The sequence below is a fragment of the Salvia hispanica genome, chromosome 5 (assembly GCF_023119035.1).
Source record: "Salvia hispanica cultivar TCC Black 2014 chromosome 5, UniMelb_Shisp_WGS_1.0, whole genome shotgun sequence".
Taxonomy (NCBI): domain Eukaryota; kingdom Viridiplantae; phylum Streptophyta; class Magnoliopsida; order Lamiales; family Lamiaceae; genus Salvia; species Salvia hispanica.
In genome coordinates, this window is record NC_062969.1 from 36,411,969 (window position 1) to 36,428,339 (window position 16,371).

Consider the following 16,371-nt stretch of genomic DNA (forward strand, 5'->3'; position numbering starts at 1 on the left):
GAAACTGGAGTTGAGCTGTACTGTTGTAAATTGTAATCAAACGGCTCACACGCGCGACACTTTTTTATTTTTTAATTTATTTATAGTTTTTATCTTTTCGTGGATAGTTTGAACTTAGTTGGTTTGATTAAAAAAACAGTATGGTGATTCATTTTAACGACCTTTGGGGAAGGGGACACCAGCCACCAAGAGTGTACCACCTACGCTGGGCTACAAACTAGATAGTTCGGTTTTAACAACAGTTATTTATTCACTTATTTAGAATATGGATTTAATAGTATTGTTTTGTCGTAATTTATAATGAGTTGGAGAGGTCGATGAGCTTGGTGACGGTAATAAAGTTGCAATTAATGTTACACATCATTAGCGTAACTAACATATGCAGTGTAAAAGGGTTGGAATATATAGTTTGTATTCTTTTAAACATTTAAAATAAAATATTTTTTCTTTTTTAATTGTCTCATTTTTATATATTAAAGTTGAAATGTTTTTTCTTTTTGAGTTGTCTCGTTAAAAATAAAACATTCCTAAAAATTGAAACAACACTCTCTCTTCATTAATTTACAAAACAATACTACATAAAATCTCGTGCCGAAAACCAAATGTTTCATATTACATGGACGGAGGGAGTATGTGAGTTCGAATATACTTCCTCCGTTAGTGGAGTCATTTAGCCATTTCGATATATTATATAGTAGTCAAGTCATTTTTCTTTTCAATAAAAGTCAACACATTTCTTCTTACTTACATTATTCTTTCTTACTTTATTCTCTTTTTATTTTGCTATATATTTCATTTCCTACTTAAGTCTTTTTTTACCTAAATTACTTAACATAATTTTTCTTAAATCAAATCACGTGGCTAAAAGCAATGCACCCACAGGAATGGAGTGAGTAATTAAACTTAATTAACGTCCCTTTGAATTTTGAAATAAAGTACTCATATGCATGGGAAATGCATTAACAAATTGAGAAATGAGTAAAGGAAGACGACAGCATTTATTAATTTACATATACATCATTTATTTGGTACATACCTCAACGAAGCATTGACCTTAATAAACGAATCTATGATCCATGCCGTCCACATTAATAACGATAAATATTCCGTCATACGGAGTATAATTTTGTATTTTATCCATTTAATAAAAATAATAGTCTTATTAATAAACTATAAGAGTTTTAGTACAAAATTATATAGTACAAGAAAGAAAAAAAGATAAAGTGGATAAAAACAAGATTAAAAAAAAAAAACTGAATAAATTAGAATAATAAATTGAAAGTGCGTATGTCTCAATTATTTATATTATGTATATATAGTATGTGAAATTATTTGGGGATAAAAGTTAATTAGAAAACAAGATCAACCGTCATTTTTTATACGCAGAAATGAACGTTATGAGTGGGGCTAGATTTTTAAAATGTTATTAAATAAATAGGTGATTTAGATTATTCATAAAGATTATTAAAATGAATTTAATAAGGGCTAAAGCCCTTGCCCTCTCCATGCAGGTCCGCCGATATAAGAATTACGAAAATGGCACGATATAATTATTATAATTGCACCAAGCTAACTGTGAATTACACTATAGCTCAACTGAATTACTGAACTATTCATGATTGAAGTTAATCTCAGTACTGATGTGAATGTGCGAATATTAATGTACTAAGTGAACTAGATCGAGTATTAATTACTTCAATAATTCGTTACCTTTTTATACACTTACAAGCTCAGCAAATACTCTGAAATACTTTTAATATGGTATTATTATCTTGTACTTATGTTATTTTACTACTATAATACATCACCAAGCACTGCACCTTATATTGTTTTAGATTGTAGTAATACTTATATTGCAATAATTCATAATTAATAATAAAAGTTATTATTAAGTGGAGTATATCTTTTTGTAGAATATTTATACATGTATAGTTAATCTGGATAACTTATTGTATTTAATTATGTGGAAATTCCAAATTGTAGCAATTTGAAGTTGTATATTTTATTTATTCAGTCTTAATAGGTATCATTGCAAAAATGTACTCCCCCAGACCCCCACACAATTACACTTCATTAAATAGCTGCTTAATTAGTAATCCGATCCATCTTCTAATCTAATCCCTATTGTTTTACAAATAAATTTCAAATGGTACTAATCTCACATTTCACTTCTCTTTACTATTTTTCTTGTGTTGCAAATTTTCTGTCATTAGAAATCCTATACTACATAAAATGATAGTAGTAATTAAATAGTACTACACATCAATTAATTAGCCGTCCCTTGCAATCAACATCGTTATTTAATAGTACTACACATCAATAATTTAGTTCTTTATTCTCATTTATGTGACAGTTTTCAAATGCAAGAATAAGTGAATTGTGTTATTCATCAATGCATGTCCAACACTTTAATAACCTCATTAAGGACCCTCACATTATTTTTTATTTTATTGATGTACCAATTGTCTATATGACTATATTTTGATTTGTAAAAGATACTAGTAATATTATTTTACCATTTATCTGTCGACGTGAAAAACGATAAATGACGGAATCTTTATTTGCAAACGACATTATTTTCAGCTGTTGTTCGTCTAGATTCTAGTAGTGACTCTCAATTTTAATTTTATGAACTAATGACTTTCTCAACTAACATTAACAATAATAATATTACAGTCTAAAAGCAAACACTTTCATGCGTTAACCTCATTGTGCATGCCCTCACTGGAGACCACCTCAAGTCTAGTTACAACATTTAATTATTTAGTACTACTAATTCCTATTATTCATAAAGCAATTTTTTTATATAAATTTAGCTTTTGTAAATGACAGTTTAGAGTTTTTTTTTGGTTTGACCATAGGTGTACGGAACCCACCTTCGGCGGAATCCGACTAATCCTGTTCGACCGGGTTTGCGGATTAAGGCCGAAAGTCTCCCAGCGGGTGGTGGGATTTGAACCCGTGACCTCAAGGTCACCACAGCTCCGCGCTGCCAACTTCGCTACACCCCGTTGCCGTTGGTGACTCTCGTCAACTTTTAGAGTTTAATACTAGTAGTGCTAAAATATTCCTCATTAACTCTCATCATTTATGTTTTCAGCAGAAAATAAATGTTCCACTAAGGACTAACTATCACTCTATAAGGTTCATTCATGCATGATATAATTGTCCGCGATAATTCTAAATAGAAGTCAGTATAGTATGATAAAAAGGACAATATATAACCAACGGGTTGTAGCGCACGTGATAGCGCGGAGATGTGGTGACCTTGAGGTCGTGGGTTCAAACCCTGTCACTTGCTGGAAGACTTCCGGCCTTAATTTGCGAACCCAGTTGAGCAGGATTAGTCGGATTCTAATCTGCTAATGGCTAGCGGATTCGGTACACCTGTGGTCAAACCTAGGTCAAGTAAAATTAGTCGGATTCTAATCTGCTAATGGCTAGCGGATTCAGTACACTCGTGGTCAAACAAAAAAAAAGGACAATAAATAGAGTGTGAATTGAGTGGATGGCCATCATATATAATGTATGCAAAATGCAAAATCCAGTAGAATATAAACACAAGAATGCAAAATATTATTGTTGCTGGGAAGGAAACAAAATGGAAATTATAAAAGATTTATCATAGAATGTGAAAAAAATTTGCAGATAAGGTTGGTCGTTGGATATGTACATATGATTAAGAAGAAAAGGCCCCTACAAATAAAGAAATATGTTGTGGTCACCCCTCTTTACAGCTGTGTTGTTGTCCAAATACAAGAAAATCCTCATATTTATTGCAATACGATTGCCACAGATGTATTTCGTGGCAACATAAATATTAGAAAGAATCATTTATTTTAAAATAAATTTCAATTTATCCAGTTGAAAAATGTTTGTATGATTAAGCAAGGGCTGGGCCGGCCTAAACAAATAAGATAAGGAAATGGGGTAAAGCGGCCCAAATAAATAAGAAAAGGCAATGGGCTAAAGCGAGGAGAGTTTAGTTTAGCTGCAGCGATGAAGTCCAGTCGCGCCTCTCTCTCCTCCATACTCCAACCCGTCTTCTCGCTCCGGCGACCCGCCTTCTGCTCAGCAGCGGCCGCGCCACCCAAGCCCCAGACTCCCCTCCACCTCCGCCCCCCTGCCTTCCGCGCCACTCTCTCGGACCTCAATCGATGGCACGCGTGGGCCAAAACCCAGGCCTCCTCCGTGGGGTCCACTTTCTCCGCCCTCGACGGCGGCCCGGACTCCTCCCTCCTCCTCCGCGAGCTCAATTGGCTGGTGGAGGACGCCGTCGAGCACCCCGCCCTACTCTCGACGGAAAGCAGGGCCGCGGCGGAGGTGGCAATTAGGGCGCGATTGGAGGAAATGTACGAGCTGTGGAGGCAGAGGATCGAGGAGAGGCGGCCGTTTCAGTACGTGGTTGGGTGCGAGCACTGGCGCGATCTCATCCTCAGCGTCGAGGAAGGCGTTCTCATCCCCCGCCCCGAGACTGAGGCCATCGTCGATCTCGTCGACCGCGCCGTCAAGGCCGATTCCGAATTGGGGGAGGGTTTGTGGGCGGATTTGGGGACCGGCAGCGGGGCCGTCGCAATTGCGGTGGCGAGGGTTTTGGGCGGGGGAGGGAGGGTTTTGGCGGTGGATCTGAGCCCCGTGGCTGCCGCCGTGGCGCGGTACAATGTGGAGAGATACTGCCTTGAGGGGAGAGTGAGTGTGAGATTGGGATCGTGGTTTGATCCTCTCAAGGATGTGGAAGGTGAATTGAGTGGAGTGGTAAGCAATCCGCCATATATTCCCAGCAAAGACATTCATTCTCTCCAAGCAGAGGTCTCTAGACACGAACCGGTACTTGCTCTTGACGGTGGAGCTGATGGAATGGATGACCTTATCCACCTCTGCAATGGAGCAGCTTCCATGCTTAAACCTCGTGGATTTTTCGCATTTGAGGTTTTCACTTGATTTCCTATCAACATTTTCATGTCATCATCAAATGCAACTTCAATACTATTAGTTTGAATGTTGTGCAGACAAATGGTGAGACGCAGAGCAAACTTCTTGTGGAATACATGCAAAATGAGATGAAAGGGAGCTTCTGTAGATTAGAGATTGTATCTGATTTTGCTGGAATCCAAAGATTTGTCACAGGATATAAAGCTTGAATTAAAGACCCAAATTGGTAGGAGTTCGAGGTGGATTGTACAATTTACAAGTGATTGTTCACCTATAATACTACTTTGTAGTCATTGTTTAAGACATTTGACAAGAATTACATCACCATAAAATCAATGAATTTGTGCATTGGGTGAGATGCTCATTCAACTATTCACTTTATTCCATCTGCTCTCAAGTGGTGTTAAGCAAATGTGTACACAAAGTAGCAAAGCAAAGCAGTTTTGCTATTCCTCGCAATTTCATTCTACAGCTCAAGAATGCTGCAAAAACTGGTGTGTAAGTGTAACATAAACGAATCCCGGTTATTTACATAAATTGAACCGTGCAATTCTTGATCCACATTCGCACCAGCTCCAAGCTTTCTGGGCACAAAGCCATCATCCAACGCTCTGCATGGAGAAGTGTGGGTGGAAAAAGATGGATGGCGATTAATCTGAGTCTGCAAAAATTTTCTTCTAAGATGATCTGCGCCACTGGTTTTTTCCTTTCTTCTGAGGCAGTTTGAAGGGGCTCCAGCTTTTCCTACGTTTGGAAGTTTCACAAAACAGTCCAGCCGCGAGGGCTTGCTGGAGCCATATATCAAATTCATCATCTTCATCAGTCATCTCAGCATCCAAATCCCATGGGTAACGGCTTGAGTTTGACCTTTGAGTTGACTTCTCCAATCCAACCATGTTTACATGGAAACTCGGTCTGTGGGTGTTTGCTCTGCAAGACATTCCCTGTATCTCCCACCAAATTAGCATCTAAGATGCATGTTTCCATGCCATACAAGATACCAGGGAAGTGAGTGCAGAAATAACAGACTAACCTGACATGTAGCCCACTCCGACACATCAAAAATCTTGCTTTCAGCACATACAAAAGCACGGGGTATTTCCACCTACATACAGATGACATAGCAGCACACTTCTTAGATGCCACAAATGAGAGAGAAATGTGGAACATGCTTCAGAAAAAGTTGGTAAAGTTGCTCCCTAATATCGTATTAGAGCTCAAATCAAGAAGTATATTTCACTCCAGCCAAACCCATGCATCACGACTTGTTTTAAGTACCATCTTCAATACCAGCTAATACTTCATTGCTAAGCAAACAAAATACTCCATAAGAAGCACCTTCGGTACTATGCATGTACTATACCTTTTGCAGCCGATCAAACTCAAGTGAGCCCTTGTTCTCAACCCATCCATCGCCATCTTTAGCTTGATGATACTGGCAGCAATCCTGTATCCAAAAACCATAACAATTGGTATAGAGTACAATCAAAAGACAAAACACTCTATTAAGTATTAAAGGGGTAGTCAAACCTGGCACCATCTAGCTTTCGCCTTGGTTCTATTTGTACAGACCCAAATATGAGAATTGCCACACTTTGTGCACTGAATGCGCCTCGACTCCTCAGAGCAAACGTCAGTAGTCTGCATCAGGAAATATATAATTTTCTCTTTTCTACCATGCCAACACAGATTATCCATGACGCACCATATCAATCAATAAGTAAGAGCAGACACAAAATCCATAAAAGTTCAAGCCCAAATTAAAACACATTCAAGAATTGAATGTTACCACAAGCTATGCAATACATAGTTAATCAAGCTCTACCTGATAAGAAGTGCTTGCTGATTTCTGCATAACATACTTCGATTCTTCTTTCTTGAGCTGTTCATCATAGTCCCTCTTCTTCACAGCATCAGAAAGAACCTGATTATTGCCAACATCAGCTGCCAGTGAAATCTATACCCACAATTGTTTTCAGGAACTTCTTATAGACAATAAATATGAATAAATACTCACCTCATATGCACATTGAAGTTTCTTAAATGATTCGCTTGCAAGTGGGCTTCCCATATTTTTGTCAGGGTGCACAAGCATGGCCTGAATATATGCAGAACGTGGTGTTGCATAAGAAACTGATACCAAGCAGTTATTTTGAGGGGAATAACTGATACCCTATCCAAGGTATTAAAAGAATAATTTGCATGACTCAAAATCAGACATGCATACCTTTTTACGATATTCCTTCTTCAATAATATAACATCGATCTTCTTATGGCGGGGAAACCCAAGGGCTTCATAGTGATTGCCACTACTTAAAATCCTCTCCATCTCAATCAGGGAATTCCCATCTTCTCTAACCACAGCCTTCAAAGCAACTACTTTTGGCTTTTCAACAATTGATGAAGGACTTGCCGGTTTAGTTGTCGATTTACATGATTTCAGCTTCTCTTCTTCTACTTCTACTTCTTCTTCTATTTCTACTTCAGTAGGAGCAGAGTATTCACACTTAGTGCAAAAATCATCTTCTGTAAATGAATCAGCTTCTTTATGCTCCTCAAAATGAGTGCTTTCACTTAAATTATCACACCACTTGGTCATGTAGTTCCATACATCATTAGATAGGAAAGCAAGATTAATTGCGAGAAAAACTCCAAGCCATCCTACTTGGTTTTTAACGCAATATACAGAATACAAGGTTGCCATAAATACCACCAGCCGAGCATGATTCAATGAAAACAGATAGCCTGTATACCCAAAGTCTTGATGTTATCAGCAGATTGTACAAGAAAATGCCAAATACTAGAAAGGGTAGAAGCAAGAGAAAACAGTTCATAAAAAGACCATCACTCTATAGTATATTACAGGGAAAAAAATCATCGATTAGATCCCTCTACTTATTTTGAGAAACCAGTTAATGGGTAACTTCCAATTAAAATATTCAACATAAGGAAGCCATATCTACATTGAAGATGATAAACGAATGAATGTGAAAATGAAATAGACTAGTTGAAGAGTGAAATGATGCCAGTGTTAACTGAGTTGAAAATAAACTAAGAGAAGTGAGACATACCACCAACTATAAACAAGGTACCAGTTATCCAAATGTTAGCATACATCCATAAAATTAGAATGGCAAACAGCCCCACAATAAAAAGTCCAGGAGTGTAGCCTAAATACTGAACAGCAGCCGCAGCCGCTCCCTGGAAGCACAGAAACAAGTAGTGAGCAGCTAAAAGTAGCTACTAGGTAGGCCACTGTACTTTTGCAGAGTGCAGAATATAGTATAATTGTAGGGAATAAATAAAGTAAGCATTTGATAGATAAATGTACCATAATATAATAGTAATACATAAATCGAAAGTAACTGGACAGAAAAAATGCACAAACCAATTGTGCTAAACAAAAATATTGCTTCTTGAATCTTGAGAAAGCCTCGCAGAATTCCATTAGTGTCAACCAATAAATAAATAATTCTACAGGCAATGAGATTTAACGAGTGCATATAGTCCAGGTCAAAGTACTGATCCTTTTACACAATCAGAGAACCGAGTCTAATTGAACTTTCAAAATCAGGGAAAACTACTCAGGAGAATGAACTATTGCATCAAAAAATATATTACTCCATCTGAAAATAATAATCTCCTTTTGCCATTTTAGTCCGTTCCATAAAATTAGTCCACTTCCATTTTTGGCAAGTTTTTCTCTATTATAAAGTGGGTACTTTTTTGATGCAGGGAAGGATCAGGACTGCCAGGATTAGAACGGTAGTCGAGAGCTTCACCGGATAATAGAGCTTAAGAGCTTGGCTGCAGAGTTGCAGAGAAGAGAGGATAGACTAGGCAGAAGAAGTTCGGATTTCATTCATTGATTCGTTGAGTGTAGAAGAGTATTACAATGCTATTTATAGAGGAATATTGATAGCTATTCAGCCTAAATCAGATTAACTACCTCCCTAACTAACTAACTAACTAACTACTCTTCTAACTGCAGCTGGTAGCTTTTCAATAACTAATTACCTGCACTCTTCATTTACATTTATCATTTTTCTTTCTATCTCTCTCCTACTTTACCATTTTTGCATTAAAACTCATCCGTCCCCAAAGTCCCTATTTTTAGGGGACGGAGGGAGTATAATTTTATACTGCTTAACTTCTCAGAATTTATCATTTTATTAGTCTTCCATGGAAACAGTCACAACACATCTGGAAAGATTAATTATACAAAATGTTTGATTTAACATTTGCGACAGGTGAATATTGTTCAGTGTACACTCCATCTTGAGTCTTGACAATTGAAAGCTCTAACAAGTGATTAAGTAAATAGGAATATCACAATCACTCTATGTGAAGGTCATCCTTCTATTGGTCCGTGAAGCCCTACATTCGTTCCCAGAATTACTCGAACTTTCTAAAGGAAAAAATGTGGGTAATATCAAAGGTATCAATTTACCATAGGAATAATGGATCCACACCCTCTATAATTTCCACAAACAATATAAAATCGAGCATGAAAGTTTCAGATGAGAAATATTTGATCTTGACGATTTAACGTTTCTGATAATGGCTCAAGCAGAATTTGCACATACTTTCCATTTTCTGTCAGGGAAAAGGAGGTAGAGACCTCGATCTTTACTGAAATAGAAGAAGTTGATCCAGATGACCCCTAAGTTAACTAGTCCTACAAACTCCAACATAACACCTTTCCCGCAGATCATCCAAAGTCCACATTACATCATTTTATTTAGATCAATAACATATTAGCCATAGACTCACAAAACGAAATCAGATCTTGGAAATCGCAAACAGATAGGATACACACATGCAGCACAAAACAAGCAACTACAAGTTAATGAGAATGGAAAACATACCATACTAAGAAGAACATATAGAAGACACGACATTGATGTCAAGCTTAGGAAGCAACTCCACATAATAACAAGAAGAGCCGCTGATCCCAGCCCAGCAAAAGACTGGAATCCTGAAATACAACAGTTTTTCCAATAGACCAACAAGAACAGAATAGCTCTCCCAAATTTCGCACATCCGCAACAAACCATCGGCCAATGCCGCTCCTTGAAAATCCCGATCTTGTCTCTTAAACAGCTCGCAGTAGTCCCCACTACAGAATAACAGTCCTTTGATTGCAGCCATTTCCACCCTTGATTGAACAACCCAATATCCTCCATCACCTAAAATCCCTAAAAATATCGACTAATAAACAATAAACTCAACATCAACGACCAAATCCGGTATAAAGCTTAGAGCTTTGTCCATATTGAAAAACTCCAGCTACCTAATAAGTAAAGAGGCGATCAATCAAAATGTGCGACGATATGGCGGTGCGGCATCTCATTATTTGCAACTCATTTCCTAAATCTAACTTAGTTTATGCTACTATGAAGCCGGTAAAAGCGATCCGAATTGCGAAAATCCACAGAGTCTGAGCAAACAAGTAGCATAAACAGGAGCGAAATGATCCAGAATATTCCTTCTCCAAGAGTTAAAGATAGGATTCAGCAATTCCAAGTTGGAAAATTAGCAAGGAACTCATACTAAAACACTAGAATTTGCTTCACATGTACGTCTTCCAAAAAGCAAAAACACCAATAAATGAACTCACGGCATTTTCGCCTTTTGACCCTAACAATATCCCAAAAAGCAACTCCCTCCAATTGCACCAACAAAAGGAATAGGTGTAAGTGCGAAAGATCCACTAAATTGCCATAGCTAAAATTTAGAACTTGGAGCAAGTGAAGGTGAGGTAGAAGAAATTTATGAAGAAAAATTGGAGCAAAGTATTGATAATCTGAGGTTGATTGGAGAAAAAGTTTGAACCCTAGGCTTTTTATCAGTGAAAAAAATTTGAGAAGAGATGTAAAAAGTTGCAAAAAGAGGTCATGAGAGTGAGACAAGCTGTTGAGGAAGGAAGGGAGAGGTTAAGTCGGAAAAGTGGAAAAAATAAGATGGGACCCATTTAATCTAAATTTTTCATAATATATGTCCGCTTTCTGCTTCCAATCTTATTTTTTTTGGGACCAATTACTTCAGTCGCAATTAAATGAAACAGTGTGAGTTAAAATTACAATTTAACAATATTCAAAAAATCTTGAAAGAGTAAACTAATTTCCAAACTGAAAAACTTGAAAAAATATACTCTTTAAATTATACAAGAATTAATACACAATTAGTAGGGGGTAGGATGTAGGGTGTGATCAATTACTAACTTTCTTAAGTTACTAACTTGCTAACTCGTCAACACAATGTATTAAAAATGTCAATATGATGACATTAAAATATCAACACATAATTTTGTTGAACTTCAATATAATGGGTAGATATTATGTATTGACATTTTAATGTCATCGTATTGACATTTTTAATACACTGTCTTAATGAGTTAGCAGAGTTAGCAACTTAAATAGTTAGCAATATAGTAAAGTAAGAGATGAAGAGAAGAGTTGTTAAAATAGAGTTTATAGAATGTAGCTTGTAGGACCACTGGCGAATCTAGGGGCGGGAGGGACCGGCCCCTCTGTGTGACTAATTTCCTCTTATTCGGATATAAAAAATCCATATTCGCCCCCTCCATTTGCCTCGATGTCGCTCCGAAGACCGAAAAAATAATCATATCGCCTATAAACCAAGGTAGTGGAGTAATATATATTCCGATCCCTCCATTATCGAATTTTGAATCAGCCACTAAGTGGGACCCATATTATTATTAGTGTTTAATGAGTTGTAATGGTGGGTCGTAGTGATATAAATAGTACTCCATCCGTCCCGCTTTAGGAGTCCCGGTTGAGTCGGGCACATGTTTTAAGAAAAAAGTGTTTAGTGTGTAATAAATAAATGTTTTAGTGGATGTTGGGACCCACTTTTAGTTGAGTGTCTAATAAATAAATGTTTTAGTGGATGTTGGGACCCACTTTTAACACTTTTTTATTAGTTGTAGTGGATGTTGGGACCCACTTTTAACACTTTGTAGGCATTTTTTATTAATTTATCTCAACCGGGACTCCTAAAGCGGGACGCCCAAAATTGATCAACCGGGACTCCTAAAGCGGGACGGAAGGAGTAGTAAATAAATTGATATATATGAGTAATGAGTTGAGGATAACTTTTCGTAAATGGAAATACACATATTTTTATGAATTGGCAAAAATAAAAAAAATACACATATTTTAAAGAGATAAGGGAGTAGCAAATAAGTATTCAACATACTTGCATCTAAAAAATCTAGAAGATAATTTTACATTATAGGAGTATTTGGAATGCTATTTTGGCCATAACTGAACATTTAGTTTAGAAGAAATCATTTGATTATATTCTCTCATATTATTAGGAGTTCCATTTTTTTCGGTACTGAGTTAAAAAAATGTTCAAAAGTGTGAGTGGAAAAAAAAAGTGAGAAGAATATGAGTCTCATTTATCAATTCCATAAAAATAGAGATACTATCTAATTCCGTCCGTCTCATAAAATGGCTCTTTTTCATTTATGGAAAATTCTCCCTGACTCATTACCCATACACATTAATTTATTTACAACTTATACAACTAAAGCATTCCATTAAACACTGATAATAATGTTGGTCCCACTATCCACTAATATTATTTTAACTATCATTTTCATATTCTCTCTTACTTTACCAGTTATGCATTAATTCTCGTATCATCCCACATGTCCCTATTTTTATAGAACGAAGCAAGTATATATTACTATTACTAGTGAAATGTGAGGCCTTACCCATTTATAGGAAAAATGAATCAGGACTCCTATTTGCGGACGAATTGAAATAGAGTAACAGGACTTCTAATCGCGGCAGAAGGGAGTATAAATTTTTTTTCAAAATAATCGCTAGTTGCCTAATATGTTATTCATGTATTAAAAAAGTAAAGATCTTACCAGTACTTACTACTCTTGATAAATTGTCTCGATTCTAGGATGTTGGGTGATAGCGCCAAGCAGCGAATTCCAGGTTTCTAGCGATGTGCCGCGGCGATTTCAGATTAGAAGGAACAATGGAAACAAAGAATATGAGCTTCAACTGGAAAGTGAGAGGTGGAAATAATGAGTAACGGCGTATTCTTCAAATGATTTCCTAACCCTAATGAATGAACTAAATTATAGTAGTAACTTTTTAAAGAATAAAAATAATGAAAATAATAAAATTAATACTTGTAAATAATGAAACTCTTAAATACTTAACTAATGAAGATTAATTAAGCAATGTGAAATAATTAATATGTTAAGTTGATTATTACTTGTAAATTATGAAACTGTTAAATACTTAATTAATAAAGATTTGTTAATCAATGTGGAATAATTAATATATTAATTTATATTAGAACTCAAGTGATCTAACTTTAGTCTACTAATATTCATCAATTATTTGAAATTTGTTTAGAGAAAATAAATATATTACATTCATACACTAGAAACGTAGATCGACCATATACTGTTACTTTCAAAAAATTAGACATTATATTACTGACTCAAACTACTTTTGGCTCCTACCCGCAAGTGTACGGGCTAAGTAGTTAGTGGCAAGTAAAATTATCGGATCCACAAGGACTAGATTGTCGATTTAAGTATCCTGACTTGATTTCATACACTATTTACACTACGAAATGTTATTTTTTATTTTTTACATTATTAACTACTTCAAAATGTAAACAATTAAGGTAATAAAGCAAGTGAAGGTATAGCAAGATGGAGAAAGTAGGGTTCAGGATCCGATTACAAAAGGAAAATGTGAAACTCACACAATGTTTGTGTTCACCTATGTTGCACCTCTAAGATTACTAGGGAAGTCACTAATTTAAATTAGGCCCTCTCACGGTGCGTCTCCTCCTAATATGTCAAGGCTAACATCTAAATTCCTAAGACTCAAACCCTGTAACAAGTCATTCCTTCTCTCGAATGCAAATTAGCTAGGAGTTGTTGATTGATTTATCACACCTAATCAAGTATCTCTCGATCGAGTGATTAATAAAGAAAACTCAATTGTTATCTAGACAATCAAAATAACCAACAAAGTAAGCACAAATGATAAACAAACACAAAACATTGACTCAATACACAAATTCCATTGTAATCTTCACCAAAACCCTGAAATGAACTTAGCTACTCATAGTCAATCCAACCACATAGGAAAAATACATAGAAATTGAACTAGACATGGTAAACTTATTAAACGTACTCCCAGGAGGGATGGTGGAAAGCCTTCTTCTTCAAGCTTGTTGATGAATAGACTTCTTGACATGTCAATCCTCTCTCTAAAGTGTGGATATTGGTTCTGGGGCGTGTGTTTGAATGTTAGGCATCAGGCCTAGGCTTTCTATCTATATCCAAAGTGAAATACCAGCAAAATAAGGCTTCAGCTCCAATTGCCCGATCAGGCAATCTCAGATATGAGAAATTTCCGACACAGGCGTTTATGTTGTCTCGCGACATTGCATCAAATGCCCGATCGGGAGTTCCTTCCTTTGGACATCTCCCGCCTCGAGCAAAGTTCATGCCTCTTGATGTTTTAATGCCCGATCGGGTGATTGATAAACTCATGGTCTCAGATGTTTTAATGGGTGTTTAACATGGGTTATTGAGTGATTTGTGGCTTCAATATATAGGTTTTCATCCACTTATGCATTGTTTAGGTGATTTAACGAGTTTGTCAAAATTTTGTTGTCAAAACATATGAAAATAGACCTAAGGAGGCGAAACTGAAAGAACACCCAAGTCGAGCGCTAGAGTAGGGGAGAAAACGCCTGAGTCGGTGTTCGGTCTTTCAGAAATAGAGAAAATGCCCGAGTCGGGCGTTTCACGCATCGAAGAATGCCCAACCGCACGTTCGAGAGGTGTTTGCGAGTCAGAGAGAACGCCCGAGTCAGGCAATTCTCCCATCTCGGATTGCCCAACCGAGCGATTACGCCGATATCTATTTTGCTGATATTTTCACTTCAAGTATAAATACCAATTTGAGAACTCTATTCCAACAACTTTCACACAACCCAAAACTCATTTCACTCACTTTGGAGGAGAAATTGAAGTGCTAAGTGTTGGGGTTTGTACACTAAAAGATGTTTCGAGCGTACATACCTTTGTACAGTCAGCTCATGTATGCATACAAGAAACGTCACATCCACTTGTTTACCTAATTATGAGAATAAATAATATAATATAATGGTTTACTATTGAAATATAATAAACAAGTCTAAGGCTTCTTACTAAGAAGGTCAAGTAGGAGAATTCGATGAATCTCCTCATGAGTTTTCCAGTAGACGACTTGGCCAGATCTAGTAAGAAGAAAAACGTATTCATAACCTAGATAGGTTTTGGCTACCTTTTGGTATGGTTGCGGTGTTTGTGATAATTCTCTCTTACCAAAGAAGATACTAGTGACACCGGTGTGGTAAAGCATTAAAATAATCTAATACGAAATGTATTCTTTATTGCTATCTACTGTAAGAACATATTTCAGAAAATTTAGTATTTTCTTGTCAATGATATTAATATCAATATTGTTTATTCAGTCAGACGCCACTTTGACTTATCAATATGGGAGAGTGTGTACGTAACTCAAACATGATATCTAGGGTGGTAGTAATTGAATAACATGAAGGTATTGGAATATTATTTCATAGAATTCGCGTGCCAATATGGTATGATTAAAGCCCAAAGGGTGATAGCCAAAGAGGTGTTTGAAAAAGGAATTTATTAATCAGAAATCTGCACAGTTGGAATTTTATTCCACGAATAAAAAATAAAGTTTCAAACTAGAAAACTCTTTGGAAAATTAATTTAATTCAAGCCACGTAGCAGGCAAAAGAATTAAATTGATGGATTGTAAAATAAAATGGACCTAAGTTATTTGTAATTTGGTGATTTAGATGGGAGTGCAATATTATTCTTTAGTGGAACAAAATAATATTCCATTGATAATATATTAAATCATGGGTCATTTGATTTAATTAGATATTTATCTAATGGGTGATCCCAACATCTAAATCATTCCATGGATCCTCATCCTAGCTCAACAAGTCCAAGCTTATAAATAGTGTAGAGATGGAAAATCCTAAAACACACCACAACACACAACACTCATAACCTTAACCCTAGCCGCCATAGGTGGCGCATCTCTCTCTCCCTCTTGGTCTCGATTCTCGTGCCTAGCACGGATGAATTAGGGTTTTGATCTTTGTTCTTGTTCTATCCTAATTCATAGGATTAGATCAAGACAATCTCGTGTTTGTGATTGGTTTTTCCTAGATCTCATATCACTTTTATTTGGTTGTTCAAGATCCGCCCACACGGATGAATAATTAAGGACAAGGGAATAGTATGGAAGATTCATGGTCGACAAATCAAGGATCTCCGGGTGGTGCAACTAGCAACGTCAATCCTATGATGGATCAATAGGTAACAATCAGATCTACGTCAAA

The 16,371-nt window shown here is 36.4% G+C and overlaps 2 protein-coding genes across 6 annotated transcripts; one reads left to right on the forward strand and one right to left on the reverse strand.

Annotated features, from left to right (window-relative positions):
* The first annotated feature begins 3,970 nt into the window (after positions 1–3,970).
* Positions 3,971–5,313, forward strand: LOC125187928 (release factor glutamine methyltransferase). Of its 2 annotated transcripts, none has more exons than XM_048084603.1 (2): positions 3,971–4,929; positions 4,994–5,313. In XM_048084603.1, the coding sequence occupies exons 1-2, from the start codon at positions 4,000–4,002 to the stop codon at positions 5,018–5,020; spliced, it is 957 nt and encodes a 318-aa protein (XP_047940560.1). In that variant the 5' UTR covers positions 3,971–3,999; the 3' UTR covers positions 5,021–5,313. The 2 variants fall into 2 exon arrangements, with proteins under 2 accessions (XP_047940560.1, XP_047940559.1); XM_048084602.1 differs by having other exon boundaries at positions 5,010–5,313.
* On the reverse strand, positions 5,294–10,823 carry LOC125187927. Of its 4 annotated transcripts, none has more exons than XM_048084601.1 (10): positions 10,553–10,823; positions 9,801–10,130; positions 8,004–8,133; positions 7,160–7,677; positions 6,950–7,030; positions 6,758–6,856; positions 6,463–6,573; positions 6,296–6,379; positions 5,966–6,037; positions 5,294–5,876 (listed from the first exon to the last, which is right to left on the reverse strand). In XM_048084601.1, exons 2-10 carry the CDS (start codon positions 10,116–10,118, stop codon positions 5,610–5,612), a joined length of 1,680 nt encoding a protein of 559 aa, XP_047940558.1. In that variant the 5' UTR covers positions 10,119–10,130; positions 10,553–10,823; the 3' UTR covers positions 5,294–5,609. The 4 variants fall into 4 exon arrangements, with proteins under 4 accessions (XP_047940558.1, XP_047940557.1, XP_047940555.1 ...); XM_048084600.1 differs by having other exon boundaries at positions 9,801–10,143; XM_048084598.1 differs by having other exon boundaries at positions 10,226–10,823.
* Between the last annotated feature and the right edge of the window lie 5,548 nt (positions 10,824–16,371).

Bases quoted from the DNA above. Each gene is read 5' to 3' on its own strand.
- LOC125187928 (XM_048084602.1), top strand. From the start codon at position 4,000: ATGAAGTCCAGTCGCGCCTCTCTCTCCTCCATACTCCAACCCGTCTTC. The intron at 4,930-5,009 runs GTTTTCACTTGA...AATGTTGTGCAG, and splicing joins GTGGATTTTTCGCATTTGAG to ACAAATGGTGAGACGCAGAG.
- LOC125187927 (XM_048084601.1), bottom strand. From the start codon at position 10,118: ATGGAGGATATTGGGTTGTTCAATCAAGGGTGGAAATGGCTGCAATCA. The intron at 7,678-8,003 runs GTATGTCTCACT...TTGGGTATACAG, and splicing joins TACCTTGTTTATAGTTGGTG to GCTATCTGTTTTCATTGAAT. The intron at 6,038-6,295 runs GTATAGTACATG...ATCTGTATGTAG, and splicing joins AGTTTGATCGGCTGCAAAAG to GTGGAAATACCCCGTGCTTT.